Genomic DNA, 24,021 nt, shown 5'->3' with positions numbered 1-24,021 from the left:
GTGCATGCATCAATCGGGAGTGTGCTCACAAGCAAGTTTTGAGGGGGCCACGAAAATACGAGATACGAGCACAGGGTATGTTACAAATGCAACTACAGAGTCAGATTCCGCCCCGTCCCTCAACGCCTCAGCTTCAGACTACTCCTTCCCCAAGCGGTTCCCCGGCTGGTACATCGACCACGCATCCCCAAAGCATTTGCCCTTCTGAGCCCTCAGATGACGGAGAAGCGCATCCCGTCGACTGAACGTCTTCCTACACCCACCAATCATCGATACCCCATCAAAGTCCATGATCTGCCCCTGCCGCACGACCTCGAGCGGTACCCCCTGGTCCAGCGCGTCCAACGCGTATACCCCACAGCACACCCACATCGCAACACTTGCACCAAGCGTATGCGTTTCGATATGGCGCTTGAGGTCGGGTGAGCGGCGGTTGTGCTGGACGTAGGGGCAGTGGGGACACGCCCAGCGGTTGGTGCGAATGAGAGTGGAGGATGAGGGTGGTACGGGCGCGTTCCTGCGAGTGCACGCGACGAGTTGTGGAGAAGTCCAGGCATAAAGCTCAGCGACAGGCGATGGAGAGGCCGAGGGCGATGAGTGCGAGGAGGACTGCGACGCAGTCCGAGCTGCGTGACGTGCACCGCGAGTGGGTTGGGAGCTTTTCAATGTTGTCTGAGGTACGCACTCGTTGGGAAAGGGGACACCATCGTACTCGTCACGTCCAGTGGGATAGACGAGGTCGGGGGAGACGCAGAGCGCGGGCGTCGAGGGAACAGCTTGCCTGTGCGGGATCAGAGGCGAGTTGTGGCCCATAAATTCCACACAAGCGGGAAACTGCCACTTTGCAACATGGTCTCCACAAAGCAACTCAGATTGCGCTTGCGTGTGGAAGAGTAAAGGGGCTTGTCCGTCGCCGGGCGGCGGCGATGGCATGGGGATTGGGACGAATGACACAGCTGTACTCGCATATGTAGTCTCCGTAGTCCAGCTGCGTGTCAAGTGAGCACTAGGATTATTTTCGAGGTACGCGGGTAGTACTCACAAAGCACTAGATAACTGCTCTGAGTATGCGAACGCAGACCCGTCGGTACCGTCGGTCCACTGCGGAGAATAGGCAGGATGGTCATAGCCGCCGAGTGCATACTCAGGAGCAAGTGACGGTGAATCGTACGCCTCGTATGCGTGTGTAGGAGAGTAGGTATCGGACGCGAAGTGGGAGGCGGAACAAGCTGGAGCATTCATCTTGCTGGGAGGAGGGGGCGACTGAGCGGGTTGCGGGGTTGGATGAGAATCGTTCCGTCCATGGCTGCGCGAGTTTTTATCCTCGACATGTTAGTGAGGTCTCCAGATCTCCGGTGCGCGCAATGTGTTCGGGAGCAGGGTGCCTTGGCCGTTGTCGAAGGCCAGGGCACAAAGCTGGGTATGGACCAAACACAAATCCACACGATTGGGCAACTCAACGGCTCATCGTCCCACGACCCCCTGAGATCTCGCTTATTCTCGCGTGGCAGCTCTTCACCTCGCTACCGTCGCACTCGACGTTCGAACGTTCGCATCGTACTACGGCCGCAGTGCACGCGCTGATACTTCATTCATTCAGCCTACTGTCAGACTACATGCTTTCCCATATTCTTGCATAATTGGGATATCCGTCTGCCTTGTAAGCGCATGCAATACTGAAGGTGACCGGCTCCTGAATGCCACCGATGTAGTTGCGGCCAGCTCAAGGTTCGTGCGTCGCTCAGTATAGTGCGATGCGGTGACTATTTAACGTTCTCCTGCATCCTAACGATGATGATTCGTTGTGCGATGATCTGAATTCACTCACAGGCGTTGTTGATCTCCCGGAGCGCCTTCTGTTGTCGAGCTTGCGCGTGCGTAAATCTCCTACAGGATGGCCACAACTCGTCCAGCGGGCCTCTTCGTATCTTTGATTCTCTGTACAGCGATATCATAACTCCATGCAGGACGTTCGTCAAGAGGACAAGAATCTGGGCAATGAGTAGGAATGACGTCAGGAGGTCTGCCTGTGTCGACTCTGATAGATGCCCGCTCCCATTTGTCTGCAGTATCAAATCTCGGTCATCTCATGTCCCAGAACTTTTGCCCGGGTACCAAGTGCGATGCTATGGTCACAGTCCTTTCTTGGACAGCGTACGCACTTAGGGCGAGGCTAAGTGTGATCGAACGGGAAGGACGTCGGTGGGCTACATTGATAATACCCTCGAGCGCTGTTGACAACCCCTCTGAAGCAATAGTGACCGTCTGAGATGTTGACATTTCTATCGAATCCGGGCCGTGATTCGAAATGAACCAAGACAAACTCCAGGTTAATACACGGTCCAATCGACACTTTGCTCAGGCTGAGGAGCCATGGGAATAGAAGTATCCCTCCGTCTCACACTATTCAGGCTGTCTCTTGCGGGTGAACGACGAGCTTCACCCCACTAACTTGGTTAGCCTTCAGCCGCTCCAAACCACTAACGACCCCGTTCAGTCCGCCAGGGAGGACCTCGACTCTGTTCGGCTAAAACACAGCATTCCCATCAACAAAACGGCCCCGAAACACGTCCATCAGCGCAAGTACTCCCACCTTGATGTCGCCGGTCTCAAGCAACTTCGGAAGGCTCGCGAGCAGCGGCCCAGACACCTCTCGGTTGATCGGAGCTACGAACCAACCACGCGCATGGTGCACATTCTTCCCTTGCTTTTCAGCCTCTTCGGCGATCTCCGCGGCAGAAAGGACGACCACGAGGTGGCCGCCGGGGGCAGTGGCAGCCAGGGAGAGAGGGAAGGTGTCCGCGAGGGAAACGGCATCATACACCACTTCAAACTGCCCGCTCGCGATCTTGGCGAACTCGGCCTGGAGCTCTCCGGTGGAGAGCTTGCGGTCCACGACGTGTGTCGCTCCCAGAGTTTTGAGGAACGCGGTATGGTGGCGGGAGGCGGTTGCCACGATGGGGGAGAAACCAGACAGGCGAGCAAACTGAATAGCTGGGCAGAGGAAAGGTCGGTATTCCGTATTCGCGTACGTCTGATATGGCATGAGGGTACGAACCGAACTGTCCCATAGATGTGGCCCCCCCGACGACAAGGAACGACTTTCCTGCGTACTTTCCCCTTCCGCCCTCCTTCCAAGGAGGGAAGAGCTTGACCGAATCTGCTCCTTCGACATGGTTGTACAGCGGCAAGGCGGCCGTCGCAACACCGCTCGAAACAGTGGCTGCTTCGTCGAAAGACAAGTTGTCCGGAAACTACCTTCATGTCTCAGCAGTGTTCAGGCCTTGTTATGAGTGACATAGCTGACCTTTGCAACGGCCTCGTGGGGGATGGTGAGGTACTGACTATAAGTACCACGTAGCATCTGCTTCTCTAAGTCAATATCGCCTTGGAAGGTGCTGATTGATCAAGATGGGAGTTCGAACAGGTTGTCTCCTGAACAAGTTTGGTCGACTCACACGCGATCCCCGACGGCGAATGCCTCGGGGGAGATCTTCTCGCCAACCGCGATCACGATGCCAGACCCATCGGCACCTAGGACTACAGGGTACTCATTGACGAGTATGCCGTATGTCTGTATCTTCCAGTCCGCCGGGTTGAGGGCTGCGGCCTCGATCTTCACCAGCAGGTCACCGGGACCGGGGCGCGGGACGTCCGTCGTTTGCAAGGCGAACTTCCCGAACTTGGATTCGAGAACCAGAGCTTTCTGCTGGGCTGGGATTGACATGGCTGGCGTGAGAGGACGGGAGGGTGTATGAATTGTCGATGGTGCACGATCTCGTTACAATGCCCTTTAAACAGTTTGGCAATCCACGAGATCGACGTGGTCGAGATTCATCTCGGAGAGCGGCGAACCTGACTAAGGCAGATCAGGAGCTCGTGACAGGTAGAGAGTACGACCCAGCACGTAAATCCACCGTGGATTGTTTGGCCAGGCGTAGGAGGGTGCTTGTCGAGTGCACGTCCATTGGTGCTTCCTCGGGTCGTACACTAAGCAACATCGACCCACGAAAGCGCCGAGCCCCACAACGGCTCCGAAGCGTTGAATGCCGTATAAGGTTCTGGTCTCTTGGCTCTCGGCCCGAAATCGTCAGCATACATGAGATGGGGAAGGGAGCGACGCAGATGAATGAGAATGCGAGAGAGATATACAGGCTCCAAGCTTCTCGGATTCGGAGCTATTCAATACCCGGATTTGGAAGCTCGTTGATACGCCCTGTTTTGACGAGGAACGAACACCTTCGACTCGGAGTAGGGTATGCGTTGTGACTATGAGTAAGTGAGGACAGAACGTTACCGTCAGTTCCTTCTGTACCATCAAGACCGTGGGTGGGGTCATCTCTTCACACGATGAACGTCAGCCCACCGTCTGAGCTTAACATTCGGACATACGGCCATGCTGATGCCGCATGATGCTCCACAAATTGACGACAAGTGCACATCTGACGCGTCACTCGATCAGCGTCGGTGGAGAGAATGTCGAGTAGACTGCACTCCTAGGCTTGCGACGCTCAAGGGACCCAATCGGTCCCAGATGGTTTGAGGGAGACGACGTTCTAGCTTCGTTTGAGACCTGAGGAAAGCAGAGTGCTAGTGGGTCGGGTACGAGGGCAATGCAAGTAGAGGAGGTGAATTTATAACGCAATGGTTGGTGGAAGGTGTTCGCGCGAGCCAGCGATCGGATATGATAACATCGACGATCGTCGTCCAGGAGCACTGTATCTGTAGACGCTCATGACGAGGGCGTCACGACCTGGATACCTGCGCTTGCCGTAAATGATCTCGGTCCATGAAACATATCACATATGAGATCTCTCAGATGTCGAGGAATGAGACCGCTTCGGCTCCATGGATCCAAGAGACTGTGACTGTAGTGACCTGGCAGTGTCGGAGATGCACCTACGGTTGTGGGTGAGTGTCCTTCCTCTATACATCAGCTGCCAAGACCACTGCGACCGTGCTTCACAGGCGTTGACAGCGGTGCCCATTGGGCGGCACTTCTTGGATCGTCTTGCTCTAGATTGACGTGAATTATTCATCTAGACCTTGATGTCCTACTTTCGGCCAGCGACCGTCAAATACTACAACATCCTGTCACTGGCCATCACTGCAGCAATCAGGTAGTGTCCGGACGTCCGTCCCGACTAACAGCACGACCGGGTCCTGGAGTAAGTCTTCATGAAGTCAACGCATGCGTTAATGTGTTGGTGGTCGATGGCGCTCGAGATCAAGGAACCATGAGCGATCACTACCGTGGGATTACGACGTCGTCAAACTCCACATGTGCGTTACCTTGCTAAACTGGCTTGTGTGCTATCCAGTCACGACGACACAGGAAACTAGAGAGATACCGCAGATTCTCATGAGAGGGGGTATGAATCTGGCTCAACGACTGCATGGTTACATTGCAGAGATTTCTCGTGCTTCAGAACGAATCAATCGATGTCATGTATTTCACCGACAAGACCACAGATTAAGACTATCATCGTCAGCCTATGTGAGTGGCCCTCGCCACGACTTTGGCAAGCCGTTAATGAGAGTCGCATTGTAGGAAATATCGCCATACACTGAATCCCCGCTTCGCTGTCACTCATCCGGTTTCGACCGGTGCGTGAGCTCGCCTACATCAAGGCCTTGATCACGGCACGGATTATACCCGCAATCCATCCCTCATTACGTGCGACCGTGCCCTAGCAGAGCATCAGCAATTTTAGCAGCCCCGCTGCGATCTGAATGTGTCCGAGGGCTTACAGTGGCAGGATCCTCCATCGGATGGGTACCTTCAGACGAAGCACTGCTATCGTCGCTCGTATACATTGTGTAAGCATCGAAATCACGCGAACTGTGGAGGGTCAGGTACCCTGGGGGCTCTTCCGGGTCATGCGGGAGAACATACTCATGATAGTCGTCATGATAGTCCCATTCTCCTTCCGCGGCCATGGGTCGCCCTAGATCGCTCAAGACAACGACGGCGCGCCACTTCCACTCCTTTAGTACGTCCATGCTCACGGTCCCTTCGTCTGCAAACATGAAGGAGGGTTTCGAAGTGAGTTATCAGTGACCTGAGTATAATGCGGTGAAGAGACTGACTTCTCGAGAAGAACCTCGTCTTGAGTGCTACCATAACGCCAATCTGGTCGTCGATTGACTCTAGATACGACCGAACGTCTTGCTCATCGCCAGCATAGCGATCGTCGACAAACTCGTCCCTCTCCCATTCTTCCGCGATGAGGTCCCGTACAACATCTCTCCGTCGCCACGTCTGCTTCGTGATCTCTGTCAGTCGCTTCTCGAGTGCGCGACACTCATCGGCATGCTCGGTGCAGTAGGGCTGGGGGTGAGGGGCCTTGTTTGAGCAGTGGAATGCCTGGGCGGAAATTGCGATGCAACGGTTCAACGGTGGGATCTGCTTGTGATTTGAATGCATGTTTGAATCGTAGGCTGAGGAGGGAGGTACCAAGGGGAATAGCGTCGAGTTGATGCCTCTGGGGGTAGATAAGGCATCGAACTTTGAGATGCTGCGGTAGCGAACATACCAACAATGAATAGCACGAGGGTGGACGCTTATCCGGTCCGCGCACGCGAACAGCTACTAGGCGTCCCAAATTCGCCTGTATACTACTTTGAGGCTGCAGGTGGGTGGATAAGGAGTTATTGAGACGAAATCGAAGACTCTGCGCTGCGAGCGCGAACACGACCCATCGCCTTGATTCCTCTGTCCGGTCTGCCTACTGCCCGGCTGGTAAGTCGATTCCTGCAATATCGCATGTCCCGCTTCCAGGAGATCCTCAGCAAAAGTCAGGAGAAATACGAGATACGAGCACAAGGTATGTTACAAATGCAACTACAGAGTCAGATGCCGCCCCGTCCCTCAACGCCTCAGCTTCAGACTAGTCCTTCTTCAAGCGGTTCCCTGGCTGGTACATCGACCACGCGTCCCCAAAGCACTTGCCCTTCTGCGCCTTCAAATGCCGGATCAGTGCATCCTTCCTGCTGAACGTCTTCATGCATCCCCCAATCATCGGTACCCCATCAAAGTCCATGATGTGCCCTTGCCGCACGACCTCCACGGAAACGCCCTGATCCAACGCGTCCAACGCGTATACCCCACAGCACACCCACATCGCAACATCCACACCAAGCGTATGCGTTTCGATATGGCGCTTGAGGTCGGGAGAGCGACGGTTGTGCTGGACGTAGGGGCAATGGGGACACGCCCAGCGGTTGGTGCGGATGGGTGCGGAGGATGAGGATGCATTCGGAGAGGATACGGGCGTGTTCCTGCGCGTGGACGCGACGAGACGCGGAGAAGTTCCAGGATAAGACTCGGCCACAGGCGATGGGGAGGCCAAGGATGATGAGTGCGAAGAGGACCGCGACGCAGTCCGAGCTGCGCGACGTGCACCGCGAGTGGGTTGGGAGCTTTTCGACGTTGTCTGAGGTACGCACTCGTTGGGGAAGGGGACACCATCGCACTCGTCGCGTCCAGCGGGAAAAACAAGGTCGGGAGAGACGCAGAGCGGTGGCGTCGAGGGAAGTGCTTGCCTGAGGGGGATCGGAGGGGACTCGTTGTGGCCCATGGACTCCACATACGCGGGAAACTGCCAATCCCCGAGATCGTCTCCCCAAAGCAACTCAGACTGTGCTTGCATGTCGCAGAGTACAGGGATTTGTCCGTGGCTGGGCGGTAGCGATGGCATGGGGATTGGAACGGATGACATAGCTGCACTCGCGTATGTAATCTCCGTATTCAAGCTGCGTGTCAAGTAAGCACTAGGATTGCTTGAAATGTACGCAGGTAGTACTCACAAAGCACTGGATACCTGCTCAGAGTACATGAACGCACACCTGTCGGTAGCGTCGGTCCACTGCGGAGAATAGGCAGGATGGTCATAGCCGCTGAGTGCATACTCAGAGGCATGTGACGGCGGATCGTACGCCTCGTACGCGTGTGTAGGGGAGTAGGTATCGGACGCGAAGTGGGGGGCGGAACAAGCTGGAGCATTCATCTTGCTGGGAGGAGGGAGGGACTGAGTGGGGCGGGGGGTTCGATGGAGGTCGTTCCGTCCATGTCTGCCCGAGCTTTTATCCTCGACATTCTAATGGAGACTCCAGATCTTCGGTGCGCGCAATGTGTTCGGGAGCAGGGTGCCTTGGCCGTTGTCGAAGGCCAGGTGGACGACGTCGCGAGCACAAAGCTGGGTATGGACCAAACACAAATCCACACGATTGGGCAACTCAACGGCTCATCGTCCCACGACCGCCTGAGATCTCGCTTAGTCTCGCGTGCCTCCTCTTCACGTCGCACTCGACCGTTCGAACGTTTGCATCGTAATTATGTACTACGGCCGCAGCGCACGCGCTGATACTTCATCAATCCATACTGCTGCCAGGCAACATGCTTTCCCATATCCTTGCAGAAGCCTGATATCCGTCTGCCTTGTAAGCCCATGTAATACCTTTTCTGAAGACTGGCTATGCTGCCGATGTCGTCGCCGCCAGCTCAAGGTTCGTGCGTCGCTCAGTACAGTGCGATGTGGTGACTAATCGACGTTTTCCTGCATCCTGAGAGGATGATATTCGTTGCGCGATGATCTAGATCGACTCACGAGCGTCGTCGATCTCTCGAAGCCCCTCCTGCTGTCGACCTTGCGTGCACCCAAATCTGCTGTACGACGGCCAACAGGCGTCCTACAGGCACCTACTATGGCGCCAAGTGAAGCTCTATTTTGTGTTTTTATTGTCCGATCTGCAGCAACTCTAACTCACTACGAGTCGGCATATGCACGAATCACGCAACTCATGGCGACTTCATGAAAACTCTTAACCGTTCGGGAACATGGGTTGTCCCCTCTTCGTATCTTTGATTTTCTGTACAACAATACCATGATTCATCTGCGCAGGACATTCGTCAAGAGGAGAAGCTCGGGCGTCGAGTAGGAAGTGACGTCACGAGGTCTGCACGTGTCGAGCTGTGGCGTAGACTCCCCGCACTGCGGAGTGACGAGAGGCAGCCAGGCTGCCTTTGTACTGTCATCCGGGAAAACAGCATGAAGAATATCTACAGCGGTGCGAAGCGTCGCGTCCGAGACACATTCGGGACCCACCCCACAGCTACGGTGCCGGACAATGCGGCACGCATACACGAGGAATTCCCTAGCGAGGGCGACCTGTACTGCTATCGCAAACAGAGAGGCGTCAACCTCGGTGAGCAATTCGCGTCCACTCTCAGACTCTAATATCTAAACCTTTTCATGGACTGTCAGGCTCTTGGTTCGTCCTTGAGCGGTGGATCACAGAGACACCGTTCAAGGCGGCGGCAGCACCGGCGCAGAGCGACCTTGATGTCGCGAAAGGGGAGAATGCGAAGGGGATCCTCGAGCGACACTGGGATACCTGGATCACCGAGGACGATTGGAACTGGCTTTCCGCCACAGGTATCAATACTGTTCGCATCCCGGTGCGTATCAGGAGTTCCGGGGGACGCGCGTCCTACGCTATTGGTACCCGGGCGTGTCGATATGTTCCCTTCAGCTGACAATCATGATTCCCCATAGATCGGGTACTACCACATATGCGGAGCCGACCCTTCTGTACTTCACTCCACTGACTTCGCCGGTCTCGATGATATATTCGCGGGCGCATGGAGCAGGATAACCAATGCTCTTTCAACGGCCTATAAGCATAAGATAGGCGTACTCTTCGGTAAGGCTATGCACTTCTGTCATACATACCAGTTTACTGACCAGCGCGACACGGACTAGACCTTCATGCTGCGCCGGGCAAGCAAAATGCGGACTCCCACTCCGGGACGTCTCTCGAACCCAAGTTCTTCTCGTCCGCAAAACTAATGTCTCACACCATCGACATACTCGCAACATTCACTAAGCATATCACCGCATACGGTCGAGAGAATCAACTCCCAAACCTCATCGGCATCGAGCTCCTCAACGAGCCCCAACCCGGGTCCCACAACCAGGCTCTCAAGAAGTGGTACCTCGACGCGATCCGCGCCGTCCGCAAAGTCAACCCCTACCTCCCCGTCTACATCAGCGACTCCTGGATGACCGACCAGTACGCCGACTTCATTAAGTCGTCCGGGACCGAGTTCACCGTGCTCGATCACCACCTCTACCGCTGCTTCACACACGACGACATCAGCACCCCCGCGGCGGAGCACGCGCGCCGTCTCCGCGACCCGAACGACGGCACCGCGTCGTTGTTCTCCCGCACCTCTGGCAAGCTCCGGGAGTCGTGTGCGGCGCTCGTCGTTGGGGAGTGGTCCGCCGCGCTCAACCCTGCTTCGCTGCACGGCGCGGGCGACGAGGTGCAGGCGAAGAGGGCGTACGTCGAGGCGCAGCTGCAGCTGTTTGACCAGCATTGCGCAGGCTGGTTCTTCTGGACGTACAAGAAGGAGAGCAGGGACACCGGGTGGTCACTCCGGGACGCGGTCGAGGCGGGAGTCTTCCCCACTGGCTTCCGAAGTATAAAGGGCACGCCCGCGGGAGAGGACTCCGAGAGAGATGCGAGGAAGCAAGCGGCACAAACCAGCGCTTCAGGTACGAGGCATTTCCTCATGCTAGTGTCAGCTGTGGACACTCATGGGCTTCGAAACTAGAACAACATAAGGCGTATTGGTCGCAGTATCCTGGGGATTACGAGCACTGGAGACTTGAGGAAGGCTTCTCGGCGGGCTGGGACGACGCCTACCTCTTCGCCCGTCAATGGGCTGAGTTGGGAAGCTTGTTTCTGGAAGAAGTCGGATTCAAAGGCCCATGGATGAATCACCGCAAGGAACAACTCGAGAGCCGGATTGCGAGCAAGCATGTCTGGGAGTGGGGTGTGTCGCTTACTGAGGCTTTCTCGTCTGCAACGACGACTCATTGTGTTTCTCCCGCCGTAGATCACGGTTTCATACAAGGCTACGTAGCTGCAACAGGGGACATGACCAACGTTTCGAGCCACTAACCTTCAAATCGATGCATATGCAAATGTTATCCATGGCATGTTCGCCTTCATGCGAGCCGCCAGTGACATCCCGTTGTGATGATTCCTCTCCAGGTATACACAGCAAAAGCAGCCGCATATCTAGATTCCAGCAGAATTACAACACGTCCATACACGAACTCGCGTGACACACTCCTCTAGGAGTGTGGTTATGACATGTTCGTTCTCAGCTCGCCATTTCTTCATTTACTGCTCGGCCAACATACTCGCTCTGGTACTGGTCAATGCATCAATATCCACGTGTGCCTCTCACGCGTATATTGTAGCGACAAACAACCTCGAGAGCATGAATAGCGTACAACGACAACACGATAAAATACAGTAGCGATAACAGCATAGTAGAGTGGAGTACATTCAGAGCGAACGATCATCGATCAGGACAGGCAAAGCACGGTAGCGAGGATAGGACGACAATGTACTAATCTTACACTGGGAGGAATTTGGGGTGGAATAAGGATATAGGATACGTAGCGCGAGGGTATCTCACTGGACACCGCGACTGTGGCGCTCTCACTCGCTCTGGCCGAGCTCGACAACAAACACCTCATCAACTCTTCGTCTCGCATGGATCTCTTCCTTTCTTCCCGTCTTGCAGGACGGATGCCCCGGAAGTGCCGCCTTGCTCCGAGATAGTCAATCCTGAGGAAATGCGCACCCGTGCTGTCATCCCAGCCCAACGGCCTCCACCTCCGCCTCATCTCAGCCGCCTCAACAACTCTGGCGAAGAGTGGCTCGTCTAGCATCGCCATCTCTCCTTCCTCTATCGGAGCTTTGACCCAGTCAAATATGGCGTGGAAGACGTCTCGCACTGTGACGTACGGCACGTCCCAGTCAGCGCGGCCGCCGCGACCGCTCGCAGGGTGCGTATGTGTGACCTCGATCTCCACGGGCAGCCCTGCGAACATGAGGACGAGTCGCTCGAGCGGGCGAGAGCCTTCGCGCGTGTTCGCGCACACGGCCGCCCCATTCAACTCCCGCACATCAACCCACCGGTTCTCCTCTCGGCTGAGGTTGCGGATGGGATGGTCTGCGAGGTCCCAGTCGAGCCCCAACATGCCAAACGGCGGTTCTGGGGCTGCGAGGATGGTATTTAGGGTGGGGCGTGTGTCCGCTGCGAGCCCCCTGGCTACCCGGACGGAAGATGGAAGAGGGCGTGGCAACGGTCGGTGGTCGACATCGGGACTGGGTGTTCGCGGCTGATGGTGCGGCACCCTTGGTATGTTTTGGCGCGGCCCAGGAACTGGAGCCCTTGGTCGGGTTTCGACCAAAGGATTGAGCGGCGCGCCAGGTGGGTAGTAACGCAGAGTATTGCCGAGGTCTTGATTGGGACGATACGGGGAGACGGGCGGCAGAGGGATGTAGATGGGGTGTCTGGGCGGTGGGGGAGGGTTAGACCCACCCGCCCACTGCTGAGGGTATGGCGCGTGTCCCGGCGCCCAACCCATATATCCCAGGTTATAGTAGCCAGAGGACTGCGTCTTGTAAGTCGAAAAAGCTGATTATGAGACTACACAGACGGTAGGGATATTGCGTGAGGAGCTATCGAGGAGATAGTGGTCAAAGGACTAATCTCGTGCTCCTCTACCCAGCGCATTTTTATAGATTTTGGGTCAGACTGCGCGCAGATCCGGAACATGGACTTCAGGTGTCTGCTCGAGTAGGCAAGTGGTCGTACCTTTGTGAGAGTTCAGCGGGTGGCACCTTCTGTCCAAGAAGCCGTTCGGCTTGCGTCAGCGTCATCGTTCCGCGTCTCACTCTCCCGTTATGGAAGCACGTCTCCGGGATGTTCGGCCGGACTACTTACAAAGGCAACAGGGGTCCCGTTGGGGGGCGCAAGATGGAGAAGCAGGCATGGCCTATCGCTCATCCACGCGCAGCCCTTGCAGGATATATCGAGGACTTGGGAAACGCGAGCGAGGAGCCAGAGCTGGCCGCACATCGCCGACCGGCCTATCTCCTGCTTCTAGTGCCTCCCTGAACGCACCTGCCAAGAGTGAACGGGAAAACGGGCGTGGGGCAGTCGAAAAGAGACTAGGGTGCCACTCAATGTCGTACCAGGACGATCGATATCGATAATGCGGAACAGTATCAGTTGCTCGATGGAACATGCAGGTCAAATATGCTTCATTGGGGTCGTGAGCGTCATAAGCAACGTACAGGATCAATTCTTCGACGAAGGAATCGAATGGAGTCAACGTCTGCCAAGCGCCGCTACAGTCGCCGACGAAGACGTGGTCCCCGAAAGACACGGGTACGCCCGCGCATCCTCAATTGCACGGGCGCCCCGATCAAGAACGGGGAATTACAGTGAAAGAGAAAAGAAGGCGAAATGAGTTCACTGACGTGTCCCACAGTGCTGAGAGCAGGGGCTAGAGTGGAGATATGGCCACAAGTAGAGTAGAACCCTTGCTCAGCACCGGGAGCCCCGACGCGGGGGAATCGATGATTTGGAGGGAACGGGGGCAAGCGGATGGAAATGATGAGCATAGGCATCTTAAACACTCTCGAGGCCACCTCGAGGCATCGACAGGCACAAAGCATGCGTAGATCGTATCGATCCACGGGGCCGATCCGCAGCCTCTAAGAAACAAGAACAGGACAGGCGGACATACCGGACCTAATATCCGTGCATCAGTAGACTTGTTCTCGAAGAGCGCGCATAGCATATGCCCTTCTCTTCACTCACCCTCAGTATGCGCGTCATGCGTAGCTGAACTTCACCAGATACACCACTTCCCCATCACGCAATCTCTCCGGCTTGAGCCCCCGGAAGTAGAGGACCTGCCCGTGGTCGACATGGTACAAGTCCACATTCCGGAACGCGTCGTCGTAATGTGGCGTCTTCGTGTAACCGCGTCGCGTCCGGATTCGACGCGCGCTGCGGATCTTCGAGAAACACGGGTGACTTTCGTACAAGTCCCTCACCGCCGACCGCCTGAATAGTTCGGTGCTAATCGCATCCAAGACGTCGTCCACAGTCAGATGCTTCCTGGAACCTGCGCGGACCTTCGTGATCCACGAGAACTCGGTGCGGCTACACGGGGTGAAGTAGAGCTTGATCGACGTCTTACGGCGGTCGTGCGGGTATACGGGCTCGGAGTAGCGTGGCTCGTGTTGGGGATGGTACGTCGGTCTCGCGTTGCGTCTCATGTCCCAGAGGCCGGAAGGGAACGACGTGAGCAAGTCGTGAAGGATTCGTGGAGTGGTGGCGGAGCGCTGGTCACAGTGCCGGGCGGCAGTGGCGGGAGTGAAAGCGGCAGGTGCAGAAGTTCTGAGTGGTGGTGCAGGGGTCGCATGCGCAGCAGGGGCACGAGCGGGAGAGCGTACTGGAGGGGTTGCTCGATTAACGGCTGGTCGGATGGGTGATGGCGCGCGAGTTATGCTGGGGGAGCGCGGACGAGGCCGAGTGGTTGCATCTACGGCCGGAGCGTTTCGTGGCGGGTGGTTTGGCAGATCGATGACGATGGGTTGATCGGCGAAGTGAACGCGACGCGTCTTCGAGTCCCGTGATTGGCTCCGCTCTTTCGTGCGTCGCGACTCTTCAGCAAGGATGGGCTGCGCCTGAGCAGGAGTAGATTGGTATAATGGGACATACGGGTACGTGGCGTGCTGGAGAACCGGCCGTGGCTGAGGAGGCGGCCACCTGCCCCGGTGACGATAGGTATGGACTGGAGGATAGACTGGGAGGTGGTTCGTACAATCACAGAACGGGAAGCACCCTGCCATGGCATGTTACGTCGCGGATGGAGAAGAGCAGGCTTCAACATGAGTGACTTGATGAATAAAAGAAGAGCTAGCCGGTGGTTGACTTGTTCAATTGCCCAAATGCGGTCGTGGATAGTCGTCGTTCCAGGCGTCAGGCCATCATTACTGGCCAAGAATGGAAAAGGACCTGTATTCCTGTATTCTCATGCCGACGTGAGACCAACAGACGTCGCCCGGTTAGCAGAAGGCAGCATAAGGGGAGAGCCACGCGCGTGAACAGGGACGCATAGGGCACGGGACATACAAGACCATGGGATGACTGAACGCGCGTATAGGCAGGGGTGGCTTAAGATCCTACGCCACTCCTGACTCACCACACTGCATTCCCCGATGGTACCAGGCATAACTAGAGTGCGGGAAGTGTTGTTTGGCTGTGTCGCAGAATGTTCTGTACAGGTGGAGGTCTCGCCATAGTGAAAAGACTGGAGGTTTGCCGATAAGTCGCCAGGTGAAGAACTGGACAGCAGCAGAGGGGAGACCCAATATCAGACCGCCAGGCGTGTTAAGAATGAAGCGTCGCCCGAGGAGATGGATCAGATGCATACCAAACGATGGAGCCGCATCTCATCTTCATGATACAGTAGGCGATATCCGATCCCGGGTCCGGCATAGTTTCAGCGCCCTTCCGCAAAGAGGGCGCATGTATGTATACTTACCGTGGCGGCATAAAACAAGTGTCGATGGTGGACGTCAGATCTTACCTTATGTGCGAGGAGAATAGGTCGGGTTGTCTAACGTGATCAGAGAGTCGATATTTGCTCACTGAGGTACGACACGACTACGCTGGACACGGTGCCCGAGGGGTGCAAAGCAGAGTTACAACGGTCAAACTGACAGCGCGAACCGCACACGTATCGGACAAAATCAGCAGTACAGCGGGTGTCGCCGGGTGACGGGGTTGTGCAATGTTACGCGAGATCTGAGGGGGTCGTGGGAAGATGAGCCGTCAGATTGCCCATTCGTGTGGAAAGCTGTTTGGTCCAACCCGCCTTGCGCTCACGACGTCGTGCACCTGGTCTCCGACGATGGTCAATGTACCTCTTCCCGAACACATTGCCCCACCCGACGATCTGGAGAGCCTTGTACTCTGTCTAGGATAAAAGCTCGGGCAGCCATGGACAGAACGACACCCCTCGAACCCCCCGCTTCTTCCGCTGTGACCCCCTTCCCCCGTCATGCATCCCTCTTTACCTTCTCTGGACTGCTTCACGGGCTCTACATATCATAACCCCTCCGGTACCTTCTATGATGACGGCACCTCGTATGACGCCCTCATGGGTCATACTCCTGACCGTGTCGATGAGCTTGCCTTTCCGATGTGGGACCTTCCCAATGGAGACTCGGGGTATGTTGGACCATCGCCGTATACAGCCGGAGAGCTGTACGAAGCCTCGTGAGTAGTGTTGGCTTTCTACGTAGTCCTGACGTTGAGCTAACCTCACGAATGTAGCATCGGTAGCCAGTTCCCATATCCCGGCACGAACGACTCTGGTCTTGCGCCGTCACCCTCATCGCTCACTACGCCGTTCTCCGTGGATAAGCCCAACGGTCACATGGGAAACTCCTTTCATAGCGTCACCACGCATCCAGTTCCGCATGGATATATCCCTACCTCTAGTACTCAGACTAGCGCGTATGGTTCATTTATGCCCCATCAGGCGATCGCACCCTCCCCGTTCAAAAACACCGGCTCGATAGCGACCGCACTATGCGTCGCACCACTCCTGGTTCAACCGCCCATGCACCCTGAGTACGACCTCGCACCAGCGATAGACGAACACTCGAGTCGCGCAGTGTCCCATTGCGCTCGGTGCACCCGCTCATCCTCGCGCGCAGATCACACCGCGGTCTCCTATACCTCCAAACCCTCGCCTTCCCCCAGGCCGTACCCCCAAACATCATCCCAGTTAATCGCTTCTCGGCGCCGCAACGTGCCTGCTTCTGCGCTCGCCGCGATCCCTCCCTCCTCGTTTACCCCCACCAATCCTTGGCAGTGCCCATACTGCGAGTACGTCCAGCGCAACCGCCGCACTCCCGATCTCAAGCGCCACATCCAAACGCACACGCGCGGGGCGGCCGTCGCGGCCTGGGTGTGCTGCGGGGTGCCGATCGAAGACGCGCTGGAGGCCGGCGTGCCCGCTGAGGTCGTACGCGCGGCGCCGATCTTCGACTTCGAGGGCGTGCTGATGATTGGAGGCTGCAGGAAGACGTTCAGCCGGCGCGATGCGCTCACGCGCCATTTGCGCAATGAGAAGGGCAGGTGCTTTGGGGATTCGAACGCGGCGTACCAGCCTGGGAATAGGCTGGAAGACTGATGAACGGGTTGTATGCACACTCTCGCCATGTATTTGTCTTGAAATGTCCACGTACGCGTACGTGATCGCATTTGCGCTTGCGGCAAGCGTTGAGTACGTTGAGTATGGGCCATAGGGATTCCTCTGCGCGGGCGGGCCGAAGAAGTTCGTGGCCTCGGCACGTTGTCTACCGCAGCACCAGAGCTCGAAGACGCCTTGCGTACACCGGGTGTTCTGTTCACGCCGTCTTCATCGTCCTCAGCTTGGACCAAGTACTATCCTCCGAAAGCGAAAGTATGCGGCTCTGCAGCGCCGTTCCCGACTCATCACCTCGCTGCACGAACAGGGCCGTCCCGTCTTTTCCCTTCTGCAGCGAACATGCCGCGGAGCATCATGTCCTTGAGGAGCGGATCAGGATGGCTGCGCGCGAGGTCGAGCGACTGAAACCTATTGCAGAAGACATGGTCGCAGAAGGGACGACAGGATACACTGGCATCAGAGAAATCAGGAGGGACGCGCGGGTCGTACGGTTGTATATGGAGTCTCTTGATGAGCAAATAAATGCTGCGGTAGCGCTGAGGACAAAGTTCCCCCCTGAAGGTGAATTATTTGCTCCTAGTACTTAGGCGTTGGAGATAATCTGTTCTGACACTCCCTGAGCGGTTGCAGACAAGAATGAGAGTGAGAATTTGCTGCAGGAGAAGAAAGGAAACATGGTCACCTTTTTGGAGGGGTTGGAGGAGAGGGCGCGAGAACTCGAGCTTGCGCAACTTGGGCGTCCACACGAGGATGCTCTGAGCCAGGCCTCGGACGCACCTCCAGCCTATCCGATCCTCGACGCCCCGCACCCGCCGTACGCTTGCACGAAAAATAATAGCGACGACAGGCCTGGCCCTCGCAATGCCCCTCAGCGGTGCACGGCGCTCAGGCGAAGAGATGGGAAGCCTTGCACGTGGAAGTGCGTCTCGGGCCAGCGGTTCTGTGCAATTCACTGCGTCGCACATCCTGCCCACGTCTTTCCGACACGCATGCAGGAAGGTCTGCTAGATGTCAAGCGATCGAAAGTCGTGCAAGGGCAGGGCGAGGCGTCTCGGAAAACAGAGGAAGTGAAGCGCTACATCGGCGGGTTATCAGACATGGAGACAGCCATCGAAGAGCATCAGCGGTTGTTCTTGTGCCGGGGTCAGTATGAAAGCCTCCTCAATGCCCCGCGGTCGACTGCTCATCGTGCGAACAGATACAGAATCCCATGTCGCCGTCCTCCGGGACTTGAGCAAACGACGGACACGTGCCGCAGTGTTGCTTGGACAGCTCATGGGACGGCAGGATACCAGGACCGCCGAAGAGCAAGGGCAGACGGAGAGATGGGCGGCAGAGTTCCTGGCAGAGGTAAGGCAGAGGGATGCTGAAGAACGTGGTAAAATGGCGGGAGATATTGTCATTGTAAGCCGTTTTCAATATATGATGGCCTCGACTTGGAGCTTTTCTAACATATCTCAGGGCGCGACCGTCAGTGGTGCCTCACTGTGGTTCGGTGTGCCATGGGCGCGGAGCATGATCTATGGAGCGGCCACGGCCTTGGTATCGAGAAGTGCGCGGGAGAAGGCTGCATGAAGGGCAATGCTATGTTGTCCCTTCCTATCGGCCATAGGCCCACGGTGAGCCTGTGAAGCGAGAATGGTGGGGGTGATGAATGAGAAGGCGAACGTCACAATGACAATGGGGCTAGGAGATGTAGTACATACTGCTGGTAGCCAGGTTATCCACGTCAGGGCCGTCAATCTGATCAGTTGTTGCGCATTATGTCTCAGCCGACCGCCACTCCCTGCATTTGGCTTGGCGTGTTCAAGCTTCGGACGACGCCAACAAAAGGCGCGCAACCCCTTTGCATGACCTGGATCGCCTGGAAGCGGGATGTATGATTATGCAGATATCGATGTACTAGCTGGGAGGTAGAAGAGAGAGGACCGGCCGCATTCAAGTTCGCGCCCGACGTGCCAGTGTAGAGGTTTTGATGTCGTCTCAATAGCTTCCGATCCACTTACCTGAAGCCTCGAAGGAGCATGTACGTGAAAATTACGAGTTACGAGTGCAACTTTGCTGACGTTGATCATGATGTATGTAGTGCCTCCTCTCGTGTGCCGAACTCGCAACTTGCGACGTGACTGCGTTTTCTCCCGGACAAGACGCCGTACACTTGATGAGGTGAAGAGCTGCCACGCGAGACTAAGCGAGATCTCAGGCGGTCGTGGGACGATGAGCCGTTGAGTTGCCCAACCGTGTGGATTTGTGTTTGGTCCATACCCAGCATTCTGCTCGCGACGTCGTCCACCTGGTCTTCGACAACGGCCAAGGCACCCTGCTCCCGAACACATTGCGCGCACCGAAGATCTGGAGACCTCACTAGCATGTCTGTGATAAAAGCTTGGGCAGGCATGGACGGAACGACCTCCATCGAACCCCCTGCCCCCCTCAGTCGCCCCCTCCTCCCAGCAAGATGAACGCTCCAGCTTGTTCCGCCTCCCACTTCGCGTCCGATACCTACTTTCCTACACACGCGTATGAGGCTTACGATCCGCCGTCACTTGCTCCTGAGTATGCACTCAGGGGCTATGACCACCCTGCTTGTTCTTCGCAGTGGACCGACGCTATCGACGGGTATGCGTTCACATACTCGGAGACACACGAGCAGTTATCCAGTGCTTTGTAAGTATTACACGCGTACTTCTAAGATTGTCGTAGTGCTCACTTTACATGCAGCTGGACTACGGAGACTACATACGCGAGTACAGCTGTGTCATCCCTCCCAATCCCCGTGCCATCGCTGTTGCGTGACGGACAAACCCCTCTTCTCTACGACACGCAAGCACAGTCTGAGTTGCTTTGGGGAGACCATCTCGCGGATTGGCAGTTTCCCGCTGGTGTGGAGTCTACGGGCCACAACCGGCCTCCAATTCCGCTCAGGCAAGCACTTCCCTCGACGCCCGCGCCCTGCATCTCCCCCGACCTTGTCTATCCCACTGGACGTGACGAGTGCGGTGGTGTCTCCCTCGCCGACGAGTGCTTGCCTTTCAAAACGTCGAACGCCTCCCAACCCAATCGCAGTGCACGCCGCGGAGCACGGGCTGCGTCGCGGTCCCCCTCGCACTCATCATCCTCGGTCTCTCCATTGCCTGTGGCCGAGTCTTATCCTGAGAGCTCTCCGCGTCTCGTTGCGTCTACGCGCAGGAACGCACCTGTACCCTCACCGAATGCACCCTCATCCTCTGCTCCAATACGCACCAACCGCTGGGCGTGCCCCCACTGCTCTTACGTCCAGCACAACCGCCGCTCACCCGACCTCAAGCGCCATATCGAAACACATACGCTTGGTGCAGATGTGGCGATGTGGGTGTGCTGTGGTGTATATGCGTTGGACGCGTTGAACCAAGGGGTGCCCGTGGAGGTGGTGCGGCAGGGGCAGATCATGGACTTTGATGGGGTACCGATGATCGGGGGATGCATGAAGACGTTCAGCAGGAAGGATGCGCTGATCCGTCATTTGAGGGCGCAGAAGGGCAAGTGCTTTGGGGACGCGGGGTCGATGTACCAGCCGGGGAACCGGCTGAAGGAGGGAGAAGGCTTGGAGAGCTGAGCATGAAGTAAAGATCGTAAAATGGCATGTGTACCGTACCCTTAATTCAAATTTTCAGCTCTCGTTCGTACAATCCTTCATTTGTGTGACCTATTGAACTTGTTAGACGTCAATATGTATCAACTCTGCTTCCACTTCCTTCATGTGCGAGCAGTGTATGTATCCGGGGCGACGGCGGGGCAGCGCCCGAGCACGGCGAGCGCAGTGCGATATACGACTGCGGGCTGTGCGATTCTCATGTGCTACGTCTTCAATCTGCACCTCGCGTACCTGAGCAGGGAAAGGAAGCTGAGAAGGGTGCCAAAGAAAACGGCTTCACTATCTACTTTGAGCAGGTATGTCACATTGTACCACAGCATCTACGTGGCTAATACCATCGTCAGTCTAGATCTCATGAGCGTTAGCTATTCATCGGCCTCTTCCAAGTGTTCCATATCTTCCGGGGAGTGCTACATCGTCTGAGTTCAGTTGATCCCAGTCGTTGTCCGAGACTTTGACATTCGTCCCGATACCGTCAGTGATAACGTCCCCGCCATAGACGCGTATAAGCATATCTTGGCGCCTGCAGGTTACTTCTTTGCCTTGACCTTGTGATCACAGTGACCGTAAGGTTCGACCCAATCTCATATAAAGGATGGCCGCCAGGCTCTCCTATCTGTCTTGCCTCTATCACGACGCGTCAGTTGTGTCGCGGGTCCCAATCATCCATCGGAGAGGCACAGGATGGCATCCTCGAAGGCGGCATCCTTGGCTGATGTCATCGAAGGGTCCGATGCATATGATGAGCTGACCAACGCAGAAGACAAAGACGCCGAATTTGGTGGGCGCGAAGCACGGCAGAGGCTAGAGCACAAGCTCCTACGCAAAATCGACTTACGCATGTCTATTTTGATAGTCATTTATATTCTGAACTATGTACGTTTCCTCGCAGCCCCACGGCTTCGGTATTGCTGACTGTGCAATGCCCAGATGGATCGTAACAACATCGGGTAGGATCCTGTAAAGGAAACTTACACTTGAAGCTCAATGTTTCGACATACACAGCGCGGCACGACTACGGGGACTGGAGACGGATTTGGGTTTGGAAGGCCAAGAGTTCGCGACCCTCTTGTCCATACTCTATGTTGGTTACATGATCATGCAAGTGCCCTCGTGAGTCGTCTGTTCCACAGTATGTTTCGTAGATTGAATGTGCTATGCTTGCAGGAATATGTTTCTCAACCATCTCGGCAAGCCATCCATATACCTACCCACGTGCATGGTGATCTGGGGCACTATCTCCATTCTTACAGGTCCGTCCTTTCCCCCCGCCACCACCCCAAGCTGACGTGATATCAAAGGAATCACCAAAAAGTAGAAATCCACATGCATTCTCACAATCCTATCTTCAAGTTCCTCACCTCTCTACCCTGTAGCTTCGTCAGTGCACTCCTCACTCGCTTTTTCCTAGGCTTCATCGAAGCGGCGTTCTTTCCTGGTGCCCTATTCCTCCTCAGTAAATGGTACAAGCGCAGTGAGCTCGGCACGCGCATCGCCCTGCTGTATTGCGGCAACATCATCTCGAACGCATTCGGCGCGCTCATGGCTTCAGGCATACTCGACGGCATGGACGGCAAGCTCGGACAGGCCGCCTGGCGATGGCTCTTCTATATCGAGGGCTCGCTCACCATTTTCGTGGCCCTCTGCGCCATGTTCATCCTTCCTGACTTCCCATCTACTACGCACTGGCTGAGCGAGGAGGAGCGCCGCCTAGCGATGAGACGCATGCAGGAGGACGCAGGCGTAGGAGATGAAGGCGATACCGAGGAGGGCGGGCATTCCGTCGGGCTGCGGCTGGCCCTGAGGGACTGGAAGGTATGGTGGATGGCGCTGGCGATGACGAGCATCACCGTCGCATTGAGCTTCAATGCGTACTTCCCCACGCTGAGTGCCACGATGGGTTTTAATCCCACCGTTACTTTGTTGCTGTGCGCGCCGCCGTTTGTGTTCGCGGCAATCGTAACGTATCTCGTTTCGAGGTACGTTGGTCCTTCTCTGGTAACGGTCTGGGACTGACATGAGCCGGACTAGGCATTCGGATGTGACTGGCGAGAGGTTCTACCATACTACGATACCGTTTCTCATCGGGATCGTGGGCTTTGTCATCGCTGTATGCACGATGAGCACCCCTGCACGATATGTCTCGTTGTAAGAACTTACTCACTCGGAGACAGTGACGCTGATGATGGGCTTTGGTGCAGATTCCTCATGGCGCAGTCATACGCTGGCTACGTCGTTGTCTTCACCTGGATCAGCAACTCATTCCCCCGGCCGCCGTCGAAGCGTGCTGTAGCGCTAGCGTTCATCAACGCCTTCTCGGAATTTGGAGATGTGGCTGGATCGTGCGTCTCCTCTCTTGCTATCCGGATTTTTGTCCTCAGCATACGCTCCTGCAGATACGTGTGGCCAAGCGCATGGGGGCCGACCTATCGCAAGTCATACGGGATCTGCATAGCGACGGCAGGCTGCATGATTGTAATGTGCTACGTTTTCAAGCTGTATCTCGAACGCTTGAATCGGAAGCTTGCTGAGGACGACAGGCGGAAGGGTGTAAAGGACAGAGGATTCCGCTATTTGACGTGATACACATATATAGAGATTACGAGAGAACTCTTACTGTACTAGATGCCATGGGCATATTGGAACGTCACGGAGCTGACAGCTGATGCCCAAGAGCTTGAGACGACGACGCACGTTCCGGCAATGTCGAAGTGACCATTCAGTGAAAGCTCTAACAGGAACACAAAATTGAGCTTCAATTGGAGCCATCGTAGGTGCCCGTTGGACGCCTTGTGGCCATCGTGCAGAATAATCGCGTACATGCAGGCTCGACAGCAGAACGGGCTCCGAGAGATCGATGGCGCATGTGAGTGGACCAAAATCATCGCGCAGCGAATCATCATCCTCAGGATGCAAGAAGAAAAGTCGATTACTCACCGCATCGCGACGCACGAACCTTGAACTAGCCGCGAGGACGTCGGTGGTATTCGCCAGTCTTCAGTGTTGCATGCGTTTACAAGGCAGACGAATATCAGGATTCTGCAAGACGAGAAAACATGTAGGGCAACATCAGCAAGAGTTGACAAAGTATCAACGCGTGCGCTGGGGCCATACCGTAGATACAAACGTTCGAACGTCGAGTGCGACAGGAGCGAGGGGCGAGTGCGACGTGAAGAGCAGCCACGCGAGACTAAGCGAGATCTCAGGCGGTTGTGGGACGATGAGCCGTTGAGTTGCCCAATCGTGTGGATTTGTGTTTGGTCCATACCCAGCTTTGTGCTC

At 56.0% G+C, this 24,021-nt stretch overlaps 10 protein-coding genes across 10 annotated transcripts; 5 read left to right on the top strand and 5 right to left on the bottom strand.

Annotated features, from left to right (window-relative positions):
• Positions 1-138: 138 nt before the first annotated feature.
• On the bottom strand, positions 139-1,242 carry DICSQDRAFT_174481 (uncharacterized protein; the record flags this gene model as incomplete). The annotated part of the gene is made up of 2 exons (XM_007370323.1): positions 139-988; positions 1,043-1,242. The coding sequence occupies 2 exons, from the start codon at positions 1,240-1,242 to the stop codon at positions 139-141; spliced, it is 1,050 nt and encodes a 349-aa protein (XP_007370385.1).
• Positions 1,243-2,262: 1,020 nt separating this feature from the next.
• DICSQDRAFT_92995 (GroES-like protein) lies at positions 2,263-4,327 on the bottom strand. The gene is made up of 5 exons (XM_007370322.1): positions 3,459-4,327; positions 3,308-3,398; positions 3,059-3,254; positions 2,594-2,994; positions 2,263-2,527 (listed from the first exon to the last, which is right to left on the bottom strand). The coding sequence occupies exons 1-5, from the start codon at positions 3,725-3,727 to the stop codon at positions 2,408-2,410; spliced, it is 1,077 nt and encodes a 358-aa protein (XP_007370384.1). The 5' UTR covers positions 3,728-4,327; the 3' UTR covers positions 2,263-2,407.
• Positions 4,328-5,440: 1,113 nt separating this feature from the next.
• On the bottom strand, positions 5,441-6,427 carry DICSQDRAFT_163671 (uncharacterized protein; the record flags this gene model as incomplete). The annotated part of the gene is made up of 3 exons (XM_007370321.1): positions 5,441-5,690; positions 5,752-6,020; positions 6,091-6,427. 3 exons carry the CDS (start codon positions 6,425-6,427, stop codon positions 5,622-5,624), a joined length of 675 nt encoding a protein of 224 aa, XP_007370383.1. The 3' UTR covers positions 5,441-5,621.
• Positions 6,428-6,935: 508 nt separating this feature from the next.
• Positions 6,936-7,241, bottom strand: DICSQDRAFT_33294 (uncharacterized protein; the record flags this gene model as incomplete). The annotated part of the gene is made up of 1 exon (XM_007370320.1): positions 6,936-7,241. A coding segment is annotated over one exon (306 nt), but the record flags the coding sequence as incomplete, so codon positions are not given.
• Positions 7,242-8,613: 1,372 nt separating this feature from the next.
• On the top strand, positions 8,614-10,979 carry DICSQDRAFT_112457 (glycoside hydrolase). The gene is made up of 6 exons (XM_007370319.1): positions 8,614-9,207; positions 9,267-9,460; positions 9,558-9,705; positions 9,765-10,559; positions 10,619-10,840; positions 10,904-10,979. The coding sequence occupies exons 1-6, from the start codon at positions 9,051-9,053 to the stop codon at positions 10,966-10,968; spliced, it is 1,581 nt and encodes a 526-aa protein (XP_007370381.1). The 5' UTR covers positions 8,614-9,050; the 3' UTR covers positions 10,969-10,979.
• Positions 10,980-13,707: 2,728 nt separating this feature from the next.
• DICSQDRAFT_174475 (uncharacterized protein) lies at positions 13,708-14,733 on the bottom strand (the record flags this gene model as incomplete). Its single annotated transcript, XM_007370318.1, has 1 exon — positions 13,708-14,733. One exon carries the CDS (start codon positions 14,731-14,733, stop codon positions 13,708-13,710), a length of 1,026 nt encoding a protein of 341 aa, XP_007370380.1.
• Positions 14,734-15,944: 1,211 nt separating this feature from the next.
• DICSQDRAFT_183536 (uncharacterized protein) lies at positions 15,945-17,087 on the top strand (the record flags this gene model as incomplete). Its single annotated transcript, XM_007370317.1, has 2 exons — positions 15,945-16,165; positions 16,223-17,087. 2 exons carry the CDS (start codon positions 15,948-15,950, stop codon positions 17,085-17,087), a joined length of 1,083 nt encoding a protein of 360 aa, XP_007370379.1.
• A 261-nt stretch (positions 17,088-17,348) lies between these two features.
• On the top strand, positions 17,349-18,843 carry DICSQDRAFT_163669 (uncharacterized protein). Its single transcript, XM_007370316.1, has 4 exons — positions 17,349-17,666; positions 17,736-18,248; positions 18,304-18,509; positions 18,567-18,843. Exons 1-4 carry the CDS (start codon positions 17,363-17,365, stop codon positions 18,678-18,680), a joined length of 1,137 nt encoding a protein of 378 aa, XP_007370378.1. The 5' UTR covers positions 17,349-17,362; the 3' UTR covers positions 18,681-18,843.
• A 1,449-nt stretch (positions 18,844-20,292) lies between these two features.
• Positions 20,293-20,700, top strand: DICSQDRAFT_70594 (uncharacterized protein; the record flags this gene model as incomplete). The annotated part of the gene is made up of 1 exon (XM_007370315.1): positions 20,293-20,700. A coding segment is annotated over one exon (408 nt), but the record flags the coding sequence as incomplete, so codon positions are not given.
• Positions 20,701-21,423: 723 nt separating this feature from the next.
• On the top strand, positions 21,424-23,322 carry DICSQDRAFT_112453 (MFS general substrate transporter; the record flags this gene model as incomplete). The annotated part of the gene is made up of 9 exons (XM_007370314.1): positions 21,424-21,615; positions 21,670-21,689; positions 21,745-21,852; positions 21,907-21,992; positions 22,041-22,053; positions 22,116-22,718; positions 22,771-22,887; positions 22,941-23,081; positions 23,136-23,322. The coding sequence occupies 9 exons, from the start codon at positions 21,424-21,426 to the stop codon at positions 23,320-23,322; spliced, it is 1,467 nt and encodes a 488-aa protein (XP_007370376.1).
• Between the last annotated feature and the right edge of the window lie 699 nt (positions 23,323-24,021).

The sequence above is a fragment of the Dichomitus squalens genome, assembly GCF_000275845.1.
Source record: "Dichomitus squalens LYAD-421 SS1 unplaced genomic scaffold DICSQscaffold_65, whole genome shotgun sequence".
Lineage (NCBI taxonomy): Eukaryota > Fungi > Basidiomycota > Agaricomycetes > Polyporales > Polyporaceae > Dichomitus > Dichomitus squalens.
Note: the sequence above shows the minus strand (reverse complement) of the source record. Positions and strands in the feature narration are given on the sequence as shown.